Here is a 22,665-nt window from a genome sequence, read left to right as displayed (position 1 = left end):
TCGGGGTACGTTCCTGAACGCGCTAGTCAAAGAAGGGCGAACGCCTTGTGTTGTCTGCTTCAGCGTCGGTAACGAAAGCGTGTTCCCCCATAGCCCACTCAATCACGCGTAACACGACGCAAGCTGCTTGCGCTATAGAGAGCTTTCAGTTGGAGGAGGAGCTGAGTTTCGTGACGTATTTTACGCTGCCATATTGGTGGGTTTAAAGAGGGAATGAAGCTGAGACCACCCAATATGGCTACCAGAACAGCGGTAAGACTTGGGAGCATGGATAAAGAATGCGCGTTTGTTTTCACGCGACAGGATCGGCAACTACCTATCTCGAACGACAGCTTATTCGGTATATACTCTGTTACAACATCGGTTGTCAGCACGCACAAGGCTAGATTACATAGAGACCTAGCTTTGCGCGTGCTGACAACCGATGTTGTAACAGAGTATATACAGAATAAGCTGTCGTTCGAGATAGGGAGTTGCCGATCCTATAGCGTCAAAACAAATTTCCGCACGCGCATTCCTTATCCATGCTTGGGAGGGTGTGACGTACTACTATCCAATCTGAAAGCTCTCTATAGAATTCCATTCCAGTCAATCAGTCAGTCAGGATTTTGATTTATATAGATATAGAGTGCTGTCAGTTGTGACGTCAGATCCAAGGTTAAACGTCACGAGTCTGCCTTTAGCAATAGGCGGCCATGACAGTTACCGTTTTTTCTTTATGGGAAAACAGCATGGGTGACGTCACACCGGCGCTTCTGACAGCACTCTATATAAGATCAAAGTCCTCTGATAATCAACGCCCAGCCCAAACCGCTTGCCCTAGAAGGCTGAAAATTTGCAGGAACGTTACTCATAAGTAGTAGGCGCGTACTATGAAAGATTTTTCCAATCCGCCGCCATCTTAATAAATGGCGCCCCGAATTGTAAAAAATCTTCTCTATGCAACAAAGTCCGCGCGATTCAACCGATTTCACAAATATTTAGTACACTGATTTCCTTTAACCTATAGACGAGCTGAATGGTCTTTTGGTTTCGATTTGTTGCCATCTTTTTAAATGGCGGCCACAAATTTAAAAACCCTTCTTTATGGAATAATGCCCGTGTGAAATGTAATTGAAATGTAATAAAAATGTCCCGAAGGGGGGACGGGCAACACCGAGTGCCTTCGCTCCTAGGGTGCAAAAAAATATTAGTCATCAGTAAAATCTACCCATTCTTTATATCATTTTGATGGAAGTTCTTATTACACGCAGGCGACGCCGCGGGTAACAGCTAGTTTATTAGAATTGCAGATGTTCGGTACAAAGAGAAGGGAAATAGGGAGAGATAATCGCATAGGCAGCCGTGATCCATCTAGAGGGGAAAATTTGTGATACGCTTCGGCTCTTAACGCGCACCTTATTCGCGCACAGTTGACGTTATTGGTTCTCCTCTTTCTGGCTACTACGCCACCAAAATTGCTCGGAAAGGTTTAAACGTTAAACGTACGCTTTAAAAATAAAAAGCCGAGGCTTAAGTGAAATGATCAGCCAAGTGGGCTTTTTTAAGCAGAGTTATTTATTTATCAGAGGTAATTTAAAATGGTTTACCACAAAAAATGCTGCTACTTGAATTGTAGTAGAAATACGCGGTATTCAAGTAATCCAAAAATGAACGGTATAACTTTTAAACCATTTCGAAAACCTATAACCAAACATCAACAATGTGTAATTATAAAACATCATTTCGTGGGTTCGTGTGCTCAAGCCATTTTTCTAATGGTGATAGTGATCCATTAGCAGGATTTGGTGTTATATGTTTACAAGTTAGATATTTTGAATATTTTCCTGAAACATTACACGGCTCTAATCTTATACTATCTATCTAAATTACCTCTGATAAATAAATAACTCTTTGCTTAAAAAAGCCCACTTGGCTGAACATTTCACTTAAGCCTCGGCTTTTTATTTTTAAAGCGTACGTTTTAACAACGTTTAAACCTTTCCGAGCAATTTTGGTGACGTAGTAGTAGCCCGAAAGAGGAGAACCAATAACGTCAACTGTGCGCGAATAAGTTGCGCGTTAAGAGCCGCCGCGTATCACACATTTTCCTCTCTTCTCAATACGGATGGATCACGGCTGCCTATGCGATTATCTCTCCCTATTTCCCTCCTCTTTGTTCGGTATTGATTCAAACGTTCCTGGCAATTCCGGCGTTACTCCTTGCCGCCATATTGGTATTTCTTTCTAAGCTATAAAGGTTTATGTTTGAGGCATACCAAGTACAATATACGAGGGGTCCAACTATACCAACAAAAAAAAGCGTACGGAATTTCGGGATTTCTTCTTGATTTCGCCTAAGATTTCGGAATTTCCTCTTTGATTTCGTAATTTATTGATTTCTTCAAAGATTTCGCGAGAAGCGAACGGGATTTCGTGTAAATGTCGGACCCCTCGACAGAGTATAATTTAATAGTGGGATTGAAATAGTTTATAGTGTCACCGAGGGGCTAAACACTCGCGCATTCTGGCCTCAGTGTAGAAAAGCGCTACTTGGGAGAGCTAATTTATTTTTAAATCCATCCACCGGACTGAAACAATGGTTGGGTAGTTATTTATGTTTATTAATTGGTCTTAGTTCCGAGGTAATTATTTAGCAACCCTGCGTTATCTAAACAAATAATTTAGTACGAAGTTATAACAAGACGACCCAAGGGCTAGGCTCGTAATAGTAGCCACATCGTACCGTACACTTCGATGCGCATCCTTTAACAGTGGTAAAACATGGTACCCGTAAACAACCATTAAAAGAAGTACAGAAAATCAGAGTGAATAGCCCCTCGATACCCTAACAAAAAATTAGAACCCCTAATCCTTATTTCAATAAATTTACTTAGTTATAAGTGGAATATCCGGGGCCACGAGCTAGTACTTTCTTTTAAAACTCTTCTCGATTTTTGGAGAAATAGACGTGTTTTGGGAACGTTCCCCTTTCGCTAGCTCGATAGAGAAGCTCTCCAGGATTACAGTTTAACAAAGCTTGTTTTACAAATACGAAGGTGTATTTTGGTTACTTTTAAGGGTTGGTCGCTTTAGAAATTGAAAGTTCAAGGTTTTTACTTCTGTTATTTTTGTATTCAAGGTCGGGTGGGGTTTTTTTTACTATTGTTCACTTGCACTTATATATATATATATATATATATTTCTTTTATACGCTTAATCTATACATGGTTAATAATATTTATGCAATTTTTCAACACTCAGTGACTTTACGCACTTCCTATTTGGACGCAAAAGCGTAATGCTACGTTTTTCCACCAAATACCCTGGTTTTCCATCCTAACAACCTCGTTTTCCACCGTAGGATATTAGCGTGGAAAAACAGTGGAAATTCTAAGCCGATTAAAATTTGTTAATAATAGAAATTTTCTCATTATTTTCAGTAAACTAAAACTTTCTGTAGGTACCTGTATTAAAGGGGCTAAACACTAATGACAATTTTCCTTCATATAGGATTTTCATTGATGCTACATTATGAGCCTATTCACGGCTTGTTCTATGTGCCAAGTTCGGGAAGGTACGTCGACACTATTGTGGAATAAAGGGAGCCTTCTCATATTACACGGCTCCAGCAAGTTACAACGAAGCGTACTTTCTGTTTTTAAGCACATATACTTTTGTTTATACTTTATAAATGTACTATGGAATAAATAAAATGAAATAATTGTTCGTCGATTTAATGAATCTCATTTTTATTTCTTTTCTTTTCAATAAAGTTACAGGCATACATATGATCACTTTTTAGCACTGTTAAAGGCAATGCGTCGAGGGGCTATTCACTAATGAAAATTTTCTTTCATTGGTGATTTCTATTGATGCTTTTTAAAAGCCATTTAAAATGGATTTGGATTAATGGTTGCCTCTGGATTACGAGTAATCATCCACTCACTAAAAACTCGTTAGTGCTTTTAAACGGGATTGGGATTTGGGGTTACTTAGGGGCTATGGGTTATTATTATTATCATTATGAACGGATAATTAAGCATTAACACATTTGCCACTAGGGGCGCTGTATACGTAGTTACGTATTTACTGACATCTAAAGCATGATAAATTCTGCTAGACTTTCGTGTAAGCAATATGTAGTTCATAAATTGCCGTTAGGGGCGCTGTATACGTTGTTACGTATTTACTGACATCTAAAGCATGGTAGATTTTTGCTATGACGTCATATCCTGCAACATCAGGGGGTCACAGCAGGGGGTAACAGTATGGAAACAGCAGGGGGTAACAACAAGGGGTCACAGCAGGGGGTAACAGTATGGAAACAGCAGGGGGTCCCAGCGGTTGGTAACAGTATAGAAACAGCAGGGGGTGAAGTGTCATGACGTCATATCCGGTGACGCGTCATGACGTCATATCCGGTGACGCGTCATGACGTCATATCCGGTGACGCGTCATGACGTCATATCCGGTGACGCGTCATGACGTCATATCCGGTGACGCGTCATGACGTCATATCCGGTGACGTGTCATCACGTCATATCCGGTGACGTGTCATGACGTCATATCCGGTGACGTGTCATGACGTCATATACGGTGACGTCACCTATGACGTCACGAGGTTATTGACTTGTGACGTCACGACAGATGTTAATGGTAAAAGGTAATGATTGTCCATTCATCTAGGCCTACCGTTCATTCATATAGGCCTAGCGTTCATTCATTTAGGCCTAGCAGTGTTCAGCTATTTGAATTTCGTGCCCGGGATATGGTGCACCCGAGTCCGCTTTTAGCGCCCCCCCGACGCAGGAAATTTACGCAGTTGTAAGTTGCAGGCATAGGTTAGCCGGTTCATTTCGTTCCCTGGAAGCCGTCGAAGAAGGTCGCTCGGAGAAGCCTTTCCCGCTCAGCTGATTGTGATCGTGATCCCGGCTTTTGGGGTCGATTCTTCATCGTTCCGCCATTTCGCAGATCGTTTTTGCCGAGGACGAAAGCTGAATTCTAAGCTCTTCAACTTATCTGGCGGCCATTGCTTCGCCTCGTGGTGCTTTAACAGTCCGTAAGCCTAACCTTTACAATAATCCAAACTCATCTAGCTCCCCTTAAAATATTTATTTTATTTCAAGTATTTAAATTAATTAGGTAGTGTTAAATGTTAGTGAATTTTATTTATTTATTAAAAATCAAGTACCATAAATAAAATTTTACAACGAGATGTTGGACAAGAGAGAATCCCTAATTAGTTTAGGAGATATTAGTTAAAGATATTAAACGGGGTACGTAATTACTTTAGAGATATCGCGAAAGATTTTTGGAAATCAAGTCCCGCCGAACACGAGGGCCGTTGCCCTAAGCCTTGCACCATTTAAATTCTAGTTATTTACGGGATTCTGTCTGTGGGAATAGTTTTAAAATAAATAAATAGCAGGTTTTCATAAAATAAGTTTAGGGGCTATTATTAATTAATTTAGAGCTAAAGTGTCAGATTTAATTTCGGAAATCAAGTCCCGCCGAACACGAGGACCGTTGCCCTAGCCTAATTAAGCCTTCTTCCATTTAATTCTAGTTATTTGCGGGGTATATCTGTGGGCATAGTTTTAAAATAAATAGCAGGTTTTCCAAAGATTAAATTAATTAATTATAGCCCCCAAACTAGAGCTAAAGCGACAGATTTTCGAAAATAAAGTCCCGCAGATATCATTTTAAGACACGAGGACCGTTGCCCTAAGCCTAATTAAATCTTGTCCCATTTTAATTCTAGTTATTTACGGGGTCTATATGTGGGAATAGTTTTAAAATAAATAGCAGGGTTTTCCTAAAATTAGTTTAGTGGCTATTATTAATTTAGCGCTAAAGCGACAGATTTTCCGCACCGATCATTTTAAGACACGAGGACCGTTGCCCTAAGCCTAATCACATTTAATTGTAGTTATTTATGGGGCCTATCTGTGGGAATAGTTTTAAAATAAATAAATAGCAGATTTTCCTAAAATTAATTTAGGGGCTATCATTAATTAATTTAGAGCTAAAGCGACAGATTTTCGAAAATCAAGTCCCGCAGAGATCATTTTAAGACACGGGGACCGTTGCCCAAGCCTAATTAAGCCTTTTCCTATTTAATTCTAGTTATTTACGGGGTCTATCTGTGGGAATAGTTTTAAAAGGCCTGTTTTCTTTAAATTAAATTAGGGGATATTTTAAATTATTTTCATTATCAAGTTTACATATTTAATTTAAAACTAAACGGCAGTTTCCCTAAAATTAGTTTAGTTATTTACGGGGTCTATCTGTGGGAATAATTTTAAAAGGCCTGTTTTCTTTAAATTAAATTAGGGGATATTTAAATTATTTTCATTATCAAGCTACATATTTAATTTAAAACAAAAGGGCAGTTTCCCTAAAATTAGTTAGGGTTTTTTTTTCTTATATTATTTAAATCCATTTTGTTGGGCCCAAAAGTAGGCAATAGTTAAAGATGTGTTATTAATATGTTTTCATTTATAGATACAGCTGATATTCTTGGATTTTTCTGTCTAGACGGATCATTCCAGATGACTTATCATTCCTGATGACATTCTTTGTTGCCTTGACGTTGCACGATGATTTCCGCTGTTCTGGACTCGCTACGTATCATTCCTGATGACAATTCTTGGTTGGATTCCGTTACACGATGTCTTCCTCCGGACTTGCTATCTCTCTCAACATTGACTCGAAGATGCGGAGAAAATCATCGAAGCTAGAAGACACAAATTACATCTTTTTTACTTGCAAATTTTACATGTAACCATTTAACTTAGTTCTTTTTCTTGCAAATTTTATTTGTAACTACTTATTATTTTTTTTGCGTTCAAACTTTAATTTACCAAACTCTTTAATATTTTTTTGTTCGAAAATTTTTGTAAACACTTGGTTTTTTTGTTTCTTATTGAATAAATTTTGCCTTAAACCTCGTTCTTTCTTTTCTTGAATTTTTTTAGATACTAGACTTGGTTTCTTTTTTTAAAAGTCTGGACTTAGGGAGTTTTTTTTACCCCTTTTTTCATAATTTTTACAAAAAATAAAGGGAGTTTTTTTTTACCCCTTTTTTCATAATTTTTACAAAAAATAAAGAAAATAATACAATAAATAAATTTTTTATTCAAAAAAAAATTATTTTTTTATTAAAATTATTAAAAAATATAAAAAAAATCAAAAAAATTGTAAAAATAAGCATAAAAAATGTCAAAAAAACTACCCCAATTGTTTTTCGACTATTTTTGTTCCTTCCCCAATATCGAAACTTTAATTTAAAACTTAAGCTACCACCCCCAAAGTAAGCCTTGCGAGCCCAATTTAAATTTTACAAGTCCCTGGGACAAATCGGGAAACGTAAAATTTAAACTAAAGCCCGCTGTAGAGCCCCCAAAACCAGGAAACTTCGTCCTTAGCATGGGATTTCCAATGAGAGTCCACTCGCTGTCGTCCTTAGCATGGGATTTCCAATGAGAGTCCACTCGCTGTCGTCCATAGCATGGGATTTCCAATGAGAGTCCACTCGCTGTCGTCCATAGCATGGGATTTCCAATGAGAGTCCACTCGCTGTCGTCCACAGCATGGGATTTCCAATGAAAGCCCACTCGCTGTCGTCCACTTCTTCCTGCGCAAGAAAAATTCGAATTACTATTTGGAAAAAGGCACACGAATAACTTGAAATTAATTACCTTAATTAGAAAATCCAGTCGAGTATTTTCGCTAGACGTAACGGCAAAATGTTCAGGCATAAGACAAATGACTATTTTTTTGGCATAAAAAGCACACTCAGTAATAGGGAAAGAATACCGTAAAAAGCTAAGCCTCGCCTTAAACCCCGCTTGAAATCGTGCTTACTTTTAAAGGACAAAGCGTATAAGCAACCTTCTACCTTAAACATAAATCAGAAATTTATTTAAATCCTACAAAACTCCCTCAAGGAGTTGCCAAACGCTTTTCCCCTAAAAATATTTATAATTAAAACCATAAACTAGATACCTTAATACCGCAAAGGGAATCTCACCCTTGAAATCCTGATTACGCGTTCATTATTCTTAAAAGGGAGGGCTAGGACCAGTGTTCACCTATTCCATAAGTAAGATTTTATTTATGTCCTGGCGAAAAGAAAAATCCCTAAAAATTAAAGGACACAGCGCTTCCCTTCTAACAATAAATAGAATAATAAATAATAAACTAAATATCCTAATAATTAGCTGTCTAAATAGTTTTGGTAATGAGATTCCCTTTCAACGGATAAAATCAAAGTGTAGACCTCAATTAAGAAGGGGATTGTAATGGGTTCATTAACCTGATTAATATTGGGTGCCTTTTGCCAAAAAAATAGTTATTGATTCTAGAATCCAACATAAATTTCTCCTTTGGAAACAGATGGTAGCTATAAAAAATAAAATTCAAACAATAAAATACAGATTAAAATTGTTATCAACTTAAATGGCACAAGTATTTTCAGGGCCGGATTAAGCAATTTTGCACCCGGGGGCCGGGATAATGCGCGCCCCCTTAAGTCGAAAAAAAGGAACGGCAAATGTTGCTAAGGGGGGAATAGTTTGACTCAATGTGCCCCCAACAAGCGTTGCGCCCGTGGGCCAGTACCCCCTCACCCCCCCCCCTAATCCGGACCTGACTAAAACATACTCAAAGGGCATCTTCACATCTCTAGTAGAACCAGAGCTATGAGCCTCCAAAGTTGGGTGTAATGCTATTCCTATGGAAGGGGTATGTTTGTGAACGTTTTACTTATTTACTCGGCCCCTGTTTGTCTTAATCCCAAGTCCTAAGTATGGTTGGATGGGGGGGCATATAGGACTATAACATACTCAAAGGGAATCGCTAGTAGAACCAGAGTTATGAGCCTTCAAAGTTGGGTGCAATGCTATTCCTATGGAGGGGGTGTGTTAGCGAACACTTTCCTCAATTAATTGGCCTCTATTTACTCGACCCCCAAGATTTTAGGGGAAGCCCTCACATGAGCAGTTCCCGTATGAGCGGATTTCATAACAGCAGTTCCCTAAATAGCGGTTCTCGAAATGGCAGTTTACCCGTTACAGCAATTACCGATACATCGGTTCTCAACAATGTTACGCCTTTTCGAAAAAAATTACTGCTTACAATTATCTACTTCCGAAATAAAATAACCTTTCTCGAATTATAATATGTCTTTTCCCAAAAATTACTGTTTACAATCATCTACTTCCGAAATAAAAGAACCTTTCTCGAATTATAATATGTCTTTTCCCAAAAATTACTGTTTACAATTATCTACTTCCGAAATAAAAGAACCTTTCTCGAATTATAATATGTCTTTTCCCAAAAATTACTGTTTACAATTATCTACTTCCGAAATAAAAGAACCTTTCTCGAATTATAATATGTCTTTTCCCAAAAATTACTGTTTACAATTATCTACTTCCGAAATAAAATAACCTTTCTCGAATTATAATATGTCTTTTCCCAAAAATTACTGTTTACAATTATCTACTTCCGAAATAAAAGAACCTTTCTCGAATTATAATATGTCTTTTCCCAAAAATTACTGTTTACAATCATCTACTTCCGAAATAAAAGAACCTTTCTCGAATTATAATATGTCTTTTCCCAAAAATTACTGCTTACAATTATCTACTTCCGAAATAAAAGAACCTTTCTCGAATTATAATATGTCTTTTCCCAAAAATTACTGTTTACAATTATCTACTTCCGAAATAAAAGAACCTTTCTCGAATTATAATATGTCTTTTCCCAAAAATTACTGCTTACAATTATCTACTTCCGAAATAAAAGAACCTTTCTCGAATTATAATATGTCTTTTCCCAAAAATTACTGTTTACAATCATCTACTTCCGAAATAAAAGAACCTTTCTCGAATTATAATATGCCTTTTCCCAAAAATTACTGCTTACAATTATCTACTTCCGAAATAAAAGAACCTTTCTCGAATTATAATATGTCTTTTCCCAAAAATTACTGTTTACAATCATCTACTTCAGAAATAAAAGAACCTTTCTATCCTGGTATGAGAATTATAAACTGACACAGCCTGAAGAATAGAGTAATTTCGGTAGAGAGGGGGAGTGAACTGTGTATCCCCTACGTTAGGGGCAACTTTGTACTAGAGAATACTATTTGCCCCCGGAAGGGAAGGGGAGGGGGGATATCACTAAGGTAAGAGATAGAGGGTTATGACGTTGCCGTACATGGGAAAGAAATTACTCTATAGTACAATATTTAAGTGTACTTTAAAAAAATTCATAAACACGATCGGTTAGTAGGTCACATTACTGATTAACTGATCACGGAAAAAGGTAGTTTTTGAAACCAACGAATACAACTGTATTGTTAAGAAATGTCCAAATTTCAACACAAACACCACTATTTCTAAAACAGCAGTTTTGAAAAACACCGCTGTTTTTTGGAATCGCGGTTGCTATTTCGAGAACTGCTCATACGAGGTACACCCAGATTTTAGTATGGTTGGATGGGGAACTCAATGCGCCCCCAACAAGCCTTATATTAATACGGTTTAGAGTCAATCTTGAAATATCAATGAAATAATCACTTTGAATTACTTTTAAACCGACTTAAAAGATTGAATAGTAAAACCAGGAATAAATGCACTCCTTAATAAGATTAAGGAGTGCTTAAGCTGGTTTTTACGGGCATATCGGTGGAATAATCTTTAACCATGACTCCTTGTGGGAGAGATAGAAGGGGAATCAGAAAAATAAGTTTGATTGGGGGAGTTTAAGATTTTGAACAAGCTTAAAAGGTCAAAATATTTGCTACGCGTTGTTAGGGAAGACCAACCAAGAATAGAAAGTCGTACTTCCCTTGGTAGGTGTCGTAGTCTAGTTGGGATTCGGGAGAGACATCCCCGGATATTGTCTAGATACTTAACATCCATAGCGGAATGGGGATAACACTTAATTTCCATTCGGTTGCGATAAAACTTTGATATTTCATATAAATTAACTCTTAATATATAAATAAAATTTTTACCTGGAAAGATCTCTGAAAGACGCTGTCCCAAAAGACATAGGATACTAAGCCTTGGTCGTAGTAAAACTTGCACGCTGCGGCTGCACTGCCAACGGCAACGTGGGGCCCCTAAGCCTTGGTCGTATTTAACAAACGTATTTGGCACGGTTAAGCATAAATTTTCCACTTGCGACGCTTAATTTCCGATCGGTTGCGATAAAACATTGGTATTTAATACAAATTAACCCTTAAAATATAAATAAAATCAAAATATTTACCAGCAAAAATCCAACAAAAATTCGCAGCAGCCAGTTGTCTCGGAAAACGCCCCAAAAAGAACCCAGAATCAAATAGGCTTATTCCTTACAAACATGGACCGCTAGATGGCGCTGCTGAAGTTAGTCAGACTTCTTCAAAATAGAGTGCTGTCAGAAGCGCCAGTGTGACGTCACCCATGCTGTTTTCCCATAAAGAAAAAACGGTAACTGTCATGGCCGACCATTGCTAAACGCAGACTCGTGACGTTTAACCTTGGATCTGACGTCACAACTGACAGCACTCTATATGGCGGGAGCGTGCGTTTCAATTTTATTGCTTCTACTTTCTAATATAATTAACAATTTAGTTAATTATAATTTACTAATGTCTTCTAAACAGCCCAAAACACTTTTATCCACTTTTAAAAAGTGGTTCCGGAGTTTATGGATTCCTGCAGCTGGAAAAATCACCCTATAAACATGTTTGTCTAATAGGTCGAAACCTGAAATCATAATAATTAAACTAATTCCTATGAAAGTTAATTAATTCTACAGGGGACCCAGTTTTACGTTTAATATATTTCAGGTCATTTGGATGAATAGGACAAAGGATCTGGCCAAAAAACCTTCCTCCTCCCATAGAACTTAATGTTAATTTTGGGTTCCTTCGAACTCTCCGGCGATAGTCCAAAAGTCGCACTTTTTTGCCGATTGAATGGGCTCTTACAGCGCGAGCAGCTTGCGTAGCAGCGTAATGCTTTGTCGAGTGCGTGATCGAGTGGGCTATGGTTCCCGAATTCGCCTTCCCTTCAAGGAATCAAGGTGTATTCTTTATTTATTTATCATTACAAGTACAAGGCATTGTGGTGGTGTTTCCTTGCCTGAATGCATGCTAAATTTAGGACATCCATTCTAATATTTTAAGTTCAATCGCCTAATATAAAAATACCTTTTCGATTTTGATATTTTTGGCGGGAAACCAAGAAGCGCCATCTACGCGTAGAAACAAGCAGGGCAGTACTACTCGAGTAGTAAACATCCTAAGCCTAGGTCTACTAGTTTGTGTAGAACTTTTAGGCTTATTAATATTTCTGTCTTTTGTGTCATTAATTTCACTTAAATCAAGGGTAAGACTTGAAAACATTCTTATTAGGCCGGGGTTTTTCAAAATTCAATACGAGTGTGAGGTAAGGTTAGCTGTAATTACAGAGAGAGATCAGAGATCGCTGTCTGGGCCTCGCCGGCAACGCCGTATAATTTTTGGAGAGTAGGCTTAAGTTAAGCCTGTCCTTGATTGCTCTTTGTTTTTAAATAATTAATTAAAGAAATAAAACACTGCAAAAAGTATTAGACATTATGATGAATATGAATATCGACTACAATAGCTTTAAATGCGAGCCATTGGCTTCACTAGCCTATGCCTACGAAGAGTGAGTGTTATGGTTTAATGAACTACCCCTGCGATATTTTAACACTAAACAATCATTCCTAACAGAAACAACCCCGTTAACAATGCATTGGTTGACAATGTAATTGGTACATTAACTGGTAAAAAAATGATGAAGGCGCCTGTAAGTTTTAAATTTAGTAGCCTACCTTCCTTAACTATCTAGAGACAGGTTATAGAACAGTTTTAATTAACAAACTATCAATTAAAATCCTGTAGAAAATTTCAATTTGGTGCGAAGTTTGTAGTATTGAGTTTAATTCTCAAGTAACTTATGATACCCATATTAATGGCGCCAAACACGCTAAAAAGATCAAAGCAAAAGAGATACTTAAATCTCTCCAGGAAGAAGGTAAAGAAACTTGTTTTACTAACCACTACTGACCCCCGTTCTCTCTTGAATCTTAAATTTCGTTAAAAAATCTTAGGCCAACTTAACAGTGACGGAGATCTTTCAACTCTAAAATGTAACGTGTGCAACATTGTTGTGAATAGTTCACAACAATTACAAATGCATTTAAGTGGTAGCAAACATAAAGCAAAGTGTCGAAAATCCGAGGTTGTGGAACTTACAGCTAATACCGGTGATTATTGTGGTGGTTTTATATGAACATAGAGTTTATTTATTAATTGTTTTAATTAATTAGCGGAAGATGGAGTGCAACCGGGACCGGCCAAACAAGCAAAATTATTTTGTGAAATTTGTTCGCTAACGTTAAATTCAGACCAGCAGTATCAACAGCATATTGCCAGTAAAAAGCACAAAGATAAGATGGAAGGTAAAAGCCCAGCCAAAAAGAAGAAGGTAAGATATCTTTTTAGAGATTTGTTTAAGATTTAAGTGTCTTGGGTGGGATTTAATTGAGATATTAAAACAGGGTTCATACAAACCTGGAAAACCTGTAAAAATCAGGGAAATAAATAATTGACAAAAACCTCAGGGAAATTAAGAATTTTTAGTAAAGTTCAGGGAAATTTTCGTCAAACAGGGGCCGAGTATTTAAGCAAAATTGTTCTTGAACATACCGTCCATAGGATTAACATTACACCATACTTTGGAGGCTCGTAACTCTGTGTCTACTAGAGATATGGGGATGTCCCTTGAGCATGTTATAGTCCAATTTGTCCCCCATCCAACCATACTAAAAACTTAGGGCTACGACAAACAGGGGCCGAGTAATTAAGCAAAATGTCCATAAACATAGCCCCCTCCATAGGATTAACATTACACTATACTTTGGAGGCTCATAACTCTGGGTCTAGTGGAGATACGGAGATGTCCTTTGATTATGTAATAGTCCTACTTGTCCCCCATCCAACCATACCAAAAACTTAGGGCTACGACAAACAGGGGCCGAGTAATTAAGCAAAATGTCCATAAACATACCCCCCTCCGTAGGATTAACATTACACTATACTTTGGAGGCTCATAACTCTGGTTCTACTAGAGATACGGGGATGTCCTTTGATTATGTTATAGTCATATATGTCCCCCCCACCCTCCTTCGTTAACATTTGCCCCATATGATACTCCATATACGGGAAAAACCTGAATTAAAATTCAGGGAAGTATATGGGGAAAAAACCTCCCATAAATCTCAGGGAAATTTGTTTTCTTCCAAAAGTTGTATGAACCCTGAGATATTAAAAGCTAAGCTACGGACACGAAGGAGTTACTTTCTTATAATAACTCTAATGGTAATTTATCTTAAGAAGAAGAAGGCTGGAAGTGGTGGAAATCCTAACAATTCAGGCTTTGCCATTCCACCTTTAAACCAAAGCTTCATGCATACCACCACAATGGCTTGAGTAAACGCCGCCGTACTCTTTATCATTAAATATAATCGTGCAACTATTAATTAAAATTAAAATTTAAAAAACAGTTGAAAAATTAAATTACTGATCCAGTCTTAATTTAATTAATTTAGTAAGTCATAATGTAATAAGTGAATCATGTCCTTAGGTTATGATTCACGTAACCTTTACAACTTTACACCCTCCATGTTATTTTAAAAAATAATAAAGAATAAAGTTCTTTAAAATAAAAATAAAAAAAAAGATTATTAATAATAAAAACAAAAATCTCATAATTAATCAGGGCCGGAAATAAGAAAAATTTCTTATAGGACATGTGTCCAGTGACCTTTCTTTGACCTTGAAGTAGAGAGGGATGGAGTGGGAACCCCCAAACCTATAGAGAGCTTTCAGTTGAAGGAGGAGCTGAGTCTCGTGACATAATTTACGCTGCCATATTGGTGGTGGTGGGTTTAAAGCGGGAATGAAGCTGAAACCACCCAAAATGGCTACCAGAACAGTGAGTGGTAAGACTTGGGAGGGTGTGAGGTACAACTATCCCATCTGAAAGCTCTCTACCCCCACCTAAGGCGCAGGTAGTCCTCTCAGCGTCCTCAATGGTCAAAATGTCCAGTGACCCCTTAGTTTTTACTTTTTATAAAAAAATTATGGATAGTACATTTTAAAATTTTATTGGACAATGTCCAGTGTGTCATGTGCTTATGTCCAGCCCTGCTACTAAGTTTTAAAAAACTAACACTTCACCATTGTAGTTTTTTTTTTAAATAAAATCCAAAAGTAGACTTGAATAATTATTAATTTCATTGATCATTTTTGGAGTAATTAATACAACTGTAAGGATTATAAACAAACAAATAAACAAACAACCAACCCACTCGTGAATAAAGAATTTTTTTTAGTTTTCACGCAATGCAATTAATTGTTTGATTATTGATGAAAAAAAAATGAAGAAAAACTTAATTTAATTTAAGCAACTTTAAATTCTTTAAAATAAAAATATATTCATGACTAAACTGATGTAGAATAGTAATCGTTTATTGTGAATCTATTATTATGTAAAAGTTGTTTATTCAAATTAAAAATATAAGAAATGAGCAGAATTGTGGAACAATTTAATCTTTATTTAGTTTCATGAAAGGTTTTTGAGGCTTATGAAAGGTTTTTTTGAGACATTTGAAAGGTTTTTTTCAGACTTATGAAAGGTTTTTTGAGACATTTGAAAGGTTTTTTGAGACATTTGAAAGGTTTTTTGAGACATTTGAAAGGTTTTAACTTTATTGAGACATTTGAAAGGTTTTTTGAGACATTTGAATGGTTTTTTGAGACATTTGAAAGGTTTTTTTTTTCAGACTTTTGAAAGGTTTTCTTTCAGACTTTTGAAAGGTTTTTTTTTCAGACTTTTGAAAGGTTTTTTTTCACACAATTGAAAGGTTTTTTCAGACATTTGAAAGGTTTTTTTCAGACTTTTGAAAGGTTTTTTTTTCAGACTTTTGAAAGGTTTTCTTTCAGACTTTTGAAAGGTTTTTTTCAGACGTTTGAAAGGTTTTTTTTTCAGACTTTTGAAAGGTTTTCTTTCAGACTTTTGAAAGGTTTTTTTTCACACAATTGAAAGGTTTTTTTCAGACATTTGAAAGGTTTTTTTCAGACTTTTGAAAGGTTTTCTTTCAGACTTATGAAAGGTTTTTTTGAGACTTTTGAATTTTTTTTTTGAGACATTTGAAAGGTTTTTTGTGATTTGTTTAATCAGTGAAGGCTTTAAACGCTTCTAGCAACGGAGAATGGGTAAAAACATCACTTTCCGATACCATCTCATCCAAAACACTCGTATTTTCCAAATCTAACAAAATAGAAACACAAATAGTAATAATGACACTGAAAATGCTCATATCCCCGCCTCCATTTTGTTCTAATTCTAACCTTCTCCAGAAATGCGCACTTCATCGGCTAAAACCCTCCCATATTCATAATGCAGGGATATTGTAACCCGTCTCAAGGCATTATTGTCAATATAGATATTCATATCCAAATTGACAATATTAAATGACAGAGAATTTTCAACGCGGTTTAAAACATTTCCCAAGTACTGTTTCTAAATAGATATAATGTTAAAATTTTAATTACTTTACAGAATAGGGACTTGGCAATTCGGGCTTAACTCCGCCCCCAGCACCATACCATTATGGTATGTTTTTTTAACAGAATGAAAGCTACATAAGCCCCTCCTCCTGGTATGTTTTTTAGTACTAGTGAAAGGTAGCCTGACGTTGCATGACGTAGTACTGCCAAGTCCCTATTAGGCCCGGAAATTAATTAATATAACGTACTTTCAGCTGAAAAACATTTTCCCTTCTTATCAAGTAACATTCTAACAACTTGATTAAATTTTTCAATATCTTAGAAACAATGTTTTCAGTTTCAGTTTCATTTTCAGTATTAATACTCATCGATAGCGGAATAAAAACTGGTAAGTTGTGATTTTGGAATAATAATTCATCACCGTTTATCACGATTGTCAGAAAGAACTCGTGATTATCGGTAAGAATTAAATGTTCAGGGATTAATTTCAACTTAATTGATGTTTTTGAAACAGAATACACTTCAACTTCGGTAAAAGAAATGCGCTTTTTAGCTAATATCGGCGGTGGTTCTTCCGTGGTTCCTTGATCTAAGGGTTCTGGTTCATATCTAGCTTTTAGTACTTTAATGTAATCTTTAATATTCTGCAATTGGTATGGTATAATATATATTTGCAAATATATATTAATTAAAAATAATTTAAAATTGAACCTCGTTGGAATCTTGAAGTTTGCTCAGTCTTTCGTGACAATTTTTAAGTTTTTCTCTGTATTCGGGGGTTAGTAATTCAGATTTTAGTGTCTCTTCAAGTTGGACTTTCATTTCAAGTAGTTTAGTTGCATTTTCTTGGTATTTATCTAGTTTACTAATCACTATTAAAAGAAAATTATTTTTCCCATAAATTATTTATAACCTTAAACATTATCATTAATTTAATTACAAAATTTATCTCGCTTGGAAATAAACAAACGCGGTGGTGATGATGCCATCGCCATGGGTTTTTAAAAGGTTTGAACTTTCCCCCCAAAATCGAATCACTCGGCGGGAAAAGAAATAAGCATAAGCATTTATTGCTTTAACGCAATTTCTGTTTTGCAGCCCTTTAAGATCGATAATTTAAATATGTATCTGTTAGGTACATATTTTTTCAATTATCTGTAAATTGCTAATAAGTTATGAAATAATCTCGTAGGAGTTTAAAAAATAAGTTGTTATAAAGTGTCCAGTTTCTATGATTCTTATTTCCAGCACTGCTACAAGAGCAGACGGACGGTGACAAAGATGGCGTCGACTGTACAAGGAGAAGATGATGATTCCTGGCTTTACGGTGGTGGAAGTCAAAATAATGGTGGAAAAACCTCCGAAAATGAAACTGAAGAAGTTAATAAAGAAAGCGAAGAAATAGGTGAAGATAATTCTGAAATAAACACGGTAAGTTTTAATGTAGTTTCAGTCAGATGGTTTTCTTTTCAATCGGTTTCGTTAAGCCTTGGCTCATTTTCCTGTTTACTAAGTAATACCAAGGAGTATATATTAAAAAGGAGGTGTATTTTAACTAGGACGCTCCAGAGAGTATTGTTGAAGATGGAGAAGCAGCGGAGGGTGTTATTAGTGAAAGCGAATTGGAAAATGGAGGTATGAAAGATGACAGCGATAATTTCAGTAGAAACGGTGCATCCGAAAATAAATTAGATGATCATGTTGAAGAAGTAGCCATGGGAAATGATATGTTGGAAGACGGAGCCAATGCAGTTTTAGATGAAAGTCTAGCTGACGGAGAAGCGGGTTCCCAGGAAGGAGGAGGGTCAGATGATGATGATTCTGATGACGATGTTCAGGTACTTAATTACCTAGATTTTGTTAAGCTCCATGAAAGGTAAGCATCGGTTAAATCACTTAACAGGTTACCATTGGAGACATAAAGGCCATACCTTCATACGGTTACGGTTCAACTCCTGTAAATCTGAACATAAAACGCGTGGCTGGTTTTGGCACACCTGGAGTACCATCAAGTGCTAAAACATCCAAAGGAATTGATATTGATTCAGTTGGAAACGTCAATGGAGTACCTTTATATGATTTTAATTTGGATACCATGGAAGATAAGCCTTGGCGAAAACCCGGTGCTGATATCACGGATTATTTTAATTATGGATTTAATGAAGATTCTTGGAAAATATATTGCGAAAGACAAAGAAAGCTTAGACTAGAAAATAATGTCTCTGGAAAAGTATCCGTAAGTTTTGTATTTGTAACAATTTCTTTAACCACTTTAGGGCATCTTTCATGATTTATATTATAGGTTAATCACGTGACTGGTTTGAAGGACCAATTAATCCCAGTGGCATCTGTTAATGAAAATAGCAAATATTCAGCCGCAGTTGCCATTAATTTGGGGCTTAAAAAGGCTGGCCCCCCTCCTGGGCGAAAACTTTCTGGAAGTATTGATGTTATTGGTGGTGGTGCTCCTTCTTTACCTAGCAGACGACCCGTAACTACAACTAAAGAAAATGTCATCACTGTGAGTTAATTTCCCATGAGTCATTTAGTTACAATTTAAAAAATCATGCAGTGTCTCTATAACCAATTTTACAACAATCCTCTCATTTGTCTTTACTCTTTAGGTTATGACTGGACGTAAATTTGACACTGTACCACCAGGCATTCCTCCCCCACATTTAGCTCCAACTCATTTACCACCGCCATCTTTCCTTAGTGTTCCCCCCGAAGCTAATTTATCAATTCCTCCACCTCCTGGGGCAATTTTACCCTTGACCAACATACCTCCTCCTCCACCTGGAACCCCATTCCAGGATCATTTCGCGTCAGGGCGGTACTCAGTCCCGCCTCCTGTTGTCGGAGGGCCAATGTCTGGGTATGAAGAGCATTATTATAATGGTACCATGTCCCACGGAGGAACCTATGACGAAACTACCCAACAAAGTTGGCCTTCTTCAACCCGCGCTCACTCAGAGGCCCATAGAGAAAGGGACCGCCGTGAACGTAGTAGGGAAAGGGAACACGAGCGGACTTACGCGACCTGGGATTATCGCGAGCATGACGCCAGGGAAAGGGAACGATTAAGTAGTCGAGGAGGATCAGTTGTTGGAGATGAGGAATACGACCGTACTAATACAGCTACTGCTACTAACAGACGACATAGAGATTACCATGAACGGTCGCGCGATAGGGAGAGGGAAAGGGAGAGAAGCACGGGTTATGAAAGAGAGTATGAGAGAGATGATCGTTATGATCGGGGGGAGAGAGACAGGGATAGACGTCACAAAGATCACCGTTCTGAACGCGATGATCGTCACAGAGACAGGTCCTCGCGCAGGAGGCATCACCATGAAAGTGATGACGAATACGACCATCGTTCATCCAGACACAAACATAAGCGACCTAAGAGAGAGAAAGACGACGAAACGTCATCAAACGCACCCGTATCGGCGTCCGAATCTCAAGATGCCACTGAATTGGATATGAAACAGGAGTTATAAACACTAACAACCTATAAAATTATCGTTAAAATGGTTCCCGACTGTCGTGAAATTAAAATTTTGTAGCGTAAAATAAAAATGTTACAAATCTGCTGAAAGTTTAAATTAATCAGATACTTAAAAGCTATAATTAATTTGTACCCCAGGGTGTACTTTTTTCCCCTTCCTATCCCGATTTTTTCAAGTTTTATATTTTAATTCATGTATTGTTTATGTTTTATTATAGTAAAAGTCATTTTTATAATTTAAAATAAATTTCAGTTTTAAATATTATTTTTAGTTGGTAGAAATCAGTATTGAAGACTACTTCGCTCAATAGATGGCGGTGTTTTATATAAAAAAGGCGTCCAGCCAGCCGGGTTAAACCAATACTTTTGTGTCTCTAAAGAGCGCAAAAGTAAAAACTTGGGAAAGGGGCCGCCTCTAGTTCCGGCGGTGTCATGGTCTTCGAGAGAGGGGGGGGGGAATTAGCTGAGGGGCCCGGGCCGCCTGTAGGACTGTCTCGATGGGGGCCCGCAATTTTCGTCAATTTCCCCAGGGCCCACAAACTGTCTAGACGGCCTACATTAGTACATTTTAACTATTTTGAAACTAAATTTTGTTAATTAGTGTTATGTTTTCATATCTATATGGGATCGTAGATAAAATCTATCCTTCTAGTATTTTATGGCTTTCAAGTGCTAGAAAATCGCCTATTATTCATAGATGGTCAAGAGGCGGTTTCTGCATTTCTCTACGCGATACCACAGATACCAAGATAAAGCACGGTTAGTTCATTCATTCATTCTTTTATAAGAAAAAATGTTTTAGCTGAAGGTTCAAAATTCTCGTTAAAATATTTAAAATACAAGGAAAGTAATGTAAGATTGAAGACCTAATGCGTGTTAGATTAATTAAAAAATTTGCCACAGGTGACAGCGGGTGACGCTAGTCCTAGCAAATAATAATTAAAAAAAATAACTGATTTTGGTTTCGTTATTTTATTCAGTTTTTTTTCCTCGGTTTTAGAGGGCGGCGCGGAACCTTATCATAACTAGTCCAAGAAATGTATTTAATAAAATTCTACGTCTATTCATTAGTCAAGTGCCAGTGACTTAACCTTTAACGAATCTGAACTAGGCTTACGAAACTCTAGAAGATTCGAGATTTCGAATTCGCTTTCTGGGACGTTTTTCTTATTATTTTTCCTAAATTTTAAGAGGTTATTGATTGGAGCATGAATTAATTCATTAAACCACACTCCCTCTGGAAATAAAATTAGAAGAAACAAACACATTTGACCCTCTACCGTTGGGTCAAGCAGACACCTTTACGTAAAAAACGCTGCTACTAAAACGCGGTCAATTTCAGAGCGTGTTAATGCCACTTTAAGGGAAAAAGTTGCGCGGTAGAAGGCATGCGTAACGTCTTGAAGAGTTTCTACTCTAGTCTGGCGTTGGGTTGGTCGCTCTTCGCAAATGGGTCAGTGAGTTGAGAGGGAGAGTGCCTTAGGGAAGACGCGGGTCCAAACTCCGAAGTTTCTTATGAAAGGGGAAATAAAGTACTTTTTCTTTACAAAGTGCCTACCCCTCCCCTTGGTCCGTAACTCCAAGTCCTCTCAGTAACGGAGTCTAACTTCTCTTCTCACTTCTTCCAGTCTCGTCAAGTCGTCAGAACAATCCGCACACTTGGCTCTTGCGGTAGTTGTTAACTGTTACTTACCGTTCCACCACTTCCATCAATTCTAGTTGAGTCCGAGTTATTGGTGAGATAGTTTTATTAGAGTTTTAGTTTAGTCCCAAGAACTTGCCGCGTTGTTGTTGTTGTATTCTACCATTAAACCACGATGAATACCATTTTGAAATTGCTTTCCAACACTTTACTGATCCTGTATTACTGGATCGAGGGCATCATTATGACCTTTGTGCCAAGAAGGTTCAAATTAAAAGACATTACCCGGGAAACCGCCTTAATTACCGGAGGTGGGAGCGGAATGGGACGTTTATTGGCCCTCCGGTTAGCTAAACTCGGTACGCGCGTTGTATTATGGGACGTTAATAAAGTTGGTAACGAAGAAACGGCCGAATTAGTGAAAAAAATCGGTGGTGAAGCCTTCCCCTATTACTGCGATATATCGGACAGAAAACAAGTGTACCAACAAGCCGCTAGAGTCAAAGATGAAGTTGGAAAGGTCACCATGTTGATTAACAACGCTGGCGTTGTTTCCGGAAAGAGATTTTTGGACATACCCGATGAAAAAATTGTACAAACTTTCGATGTTAATATCATGTCTCATTTTTGGGTGAGTGCTTTTTTAAATTTTGATTTTAATTTAGTTTAAATACAGTACTAGTTAAGTACAGTTATAGCCTTTGAGTCTTGAAATTCGTCTCAAGAAGACCAGGCAAACCTTTGGGATGTAAAACACGTACCATTTAGTGAAACCATATGATTTTACAATAGAGTAATATCTTTCACATATATGGCAACGTCATAACCCTCTATCTCTTACCTTAGTGATATCCCCCCTTCCGAAGGCAAATAGTATTCTCTAATACAAAGTTGCCTTCAACGAAGGGGATACACAGTTCACTCCCCCTCTCT

The 22,665-nt window shown here is 37.2% G+C and overlaps 5 protein-coding genes and 2 long non-coding RNA genes across 16 annotated transcripts in view; 5 read left to right on the top strand and 2 right to left on the bottom strand.

Annotated features, from left to right (window-relative positions):
- The first annotated feature begins 67 nt into the window (after positions 1–67).
- Positions 68–3,714, top strand: LOC149654523 (uncharacterized). The gene is made up of 2 exons (XR_016370628.1): positions 68–252; positions 3,493–3,714. It is a non-coding gene; the product is annotated as an uncharacterized LOC149654523 (long non-coding RNA).
- Positions 3,715–5,077: 1,363 nt separating this feature from the next.
- LOC149654522 (uncharacterized) lies at positions 5,078–11,394 on the bottom strand. Of its 4 annotated transcripts, none has more exons than XR_016370624.1 (5): positions 11,266–11,394; positions 11,009–11,182; positions 8,300–8,386; positions 5,892–6,718; positions 5,078–5,712 (listed from the first exon to the last, which is right to left on the bottom strand). XR_016370624.1 is itself a non-coding variant. In XM_089846098.1 (5 exons), exons 2-5 carry the CDS (start codon positions 11,044–11,046, stop codon positions 7,406–7,408), a joined length of 369 nt encoding a protein of 122 aa, XP_089702224.1. In that variant the 5' UTR covers positions 11,047–11,182; positions 11,266–11,394; the 3' UTR covers positions 6,727–7,405. The 4 variants fall into 4 exon arrangements, 2 of the variants coding, with proteins under 2 accessions (XP_089702225.1, XP_089702224.1); XR_016370625.1 differs by having other exon boundaries at positions 5,078–6,148; positions 6,293–6,718; XM_089846098.1 differs by lacking the exons at positions 5,078–5,712; positions 5,892–6,718 and adding exons at positions 6,727–7,618; positions 7,683–7,713.
- Positions 11,395–11,429: 35 nt separating this feature from the next.
- LOC149654521 (uncharacterized) lies at positions 11,430–11,971 on the top strand. The gene is made up of 3 exons (XR_016370626.1): positions 11,430–11,562; positions 11,645–11,739; positions 11,831–11,971. It is a non-coding gene; the product is annotated as an uncharacterized LOC149654521 (long non-coding RNA).
- Positions 11,972–12,091: 120 nt separating this feature from the next.
- Positions 12,092–15,606, top strand: LOC149654520 (zinc finger protein 346-like). 3 transcript variants are annotated; one of them, XM_089846097.1, is made up of 7 exons: positions 12,092–12,371; positions 12,454–12,674; positions 12,740–12,815; positions 12,911–13,043; positions 13,120–13,275; positions 13,342–13,496; positions 14,405–15,606. In XM_089846097.1, exons 2-7 carry the CDS (start codon positions 12,601–12,603, stop codon positions 14,498–14,500), a joined length of 690 nt encoding a protein of 229 aa, XP_089702223.1. In that variant the 5' UTR covers positions 12,092–12,371; positions 12,454–12,600; the 3' UTR covers positions 14,501–15,606. The 3 variants fall into 3 exon arrangements, with proteins under 3 accessions (XP_089702223.1, XP_089702222.1, XP_089702221.1); XM_089846096.1 differs by having other exon boundaries at positions 12,103–12,371; positions 13,339–13,496; positions 14,408–15,606; XM_089846095.1 differs by having other exon boundaries at positions 12,105–12,371; positions 13,339–13,496.
- On the bottom strand, positions 15,607–17,680 carry LOC149654519 (uncharacterized). Of its 3 annotated transcripts, none has more exons than XR_016370623.1 (6): positions 17,523–17,680; positions 17,294–17,454; positions 16,831–17,226; positions 16,424–16,595; positions 16,163–16,343; positions 15,607–16,026 (listed from the first exon to the last, which is right to left on the bottom strand). XR_016370623.1 is itself a non-coding variant. In XM_089846094.1 (5 exons), the coding sequence occupies exons 1-5, from the start codon at positions 17,575–17,577 to the stop codon at positions 16,246–16,248; spliced, it is 882 nt and encodes a 293-aa protein (XP_089702220.1). In that variant the 5' UTR covers positions 17,578–17,679; the 3' UTR covers positions 15,607–16,245. The 3 variants fall into 3 exon arrangements, 1 of the variants encoding a protein (XP_089702220.1); XR_016370622.1 differs by having other exon boundaries at positions 15,607–16,095; positions 17,523–17,679; XM_089846094.1 differs by having other exon boundaries at positions 15,607–16,343; positions 17,523–17,679.
- Positions 17,681–17,835: 155 nt separating this feature from the next.
- Fip1 (Factor interacting with poly(A) polymerase 1) lies at positions 17,836–20,180 on the top strand. 2 transcript variants are annotated; one of them, XM_089846092.1, is made up of 6 exons: positions 17,836–18,013; positions 18,142–18,217; positions 18,290–18,420; positions 18,486–18,818; positions 18,885–19,103; positions 19,207–20,180. In XM_089846092.1, the coding sequence occupies exons 1-6, from the start codon at positions 17,864–17,866 to the stop codon at positions 20,080–20,082; spliced, it is 1,785 nt and encodes a 594-aa protein (XP_089702218.1). In that variant the 5' UTR covers positions 17,836–17,863; the 3' UTR covers positions 20,083–20,180. The 2 variants fall into 2 exon arrangements, with proteins under 2 accessions (XP_089702218.1, XP_089702217.1); XM_089846091.1 differs by having other exon boundaries at positions 18,142–18,420.
- Positions 20,181–21,549: 1,369 nt separating this feature from the next.
- The window catches only part of LOC149654517 (epidermal retinol dehydrogenase 2-like), a 35,965-nt gene continuing 34,849 nt past the window's right edge, over positions 21,550–22,665 (top strand). Inside the window, exon 1 of one of the 2 annotated variants that reach the window (XM_089846090.1) lies at positions 21,550–22,363. In XM_089846090.1, coding sequence (XP_089702216.1) covers positions 21,908–22,363 — 456 coding nt within the window. In that variant the 5' untranslated portion in view covers positions 21,550–21,907. The remainder of the gene's footprint in view (positions 22,364–22,665) is intronic. The other variant, XM_089846089.1, reaches the window with a different exon arrangement.

This window comes from Phalangium opilio, unplaced genomic scaffold, assembly GCF_054372755.1.
Source record: "Phalangium opilio isolate 3A_F unplaced genomic scaffold, DU_Popi_V2 ptg000079l_1, whole genome shotgun sequence".
NCBI lineage: Eukaryota > Metazoa > Arthropoda > Arachnida > Opiliones > Phalangiidae > Phalangium > Phalangium opilio.
The sequence above is the reverse complement of the archived record's forward strand: the minus strand, read 5'-3'. Positions and strand labels throughout refer to the sequence as shown.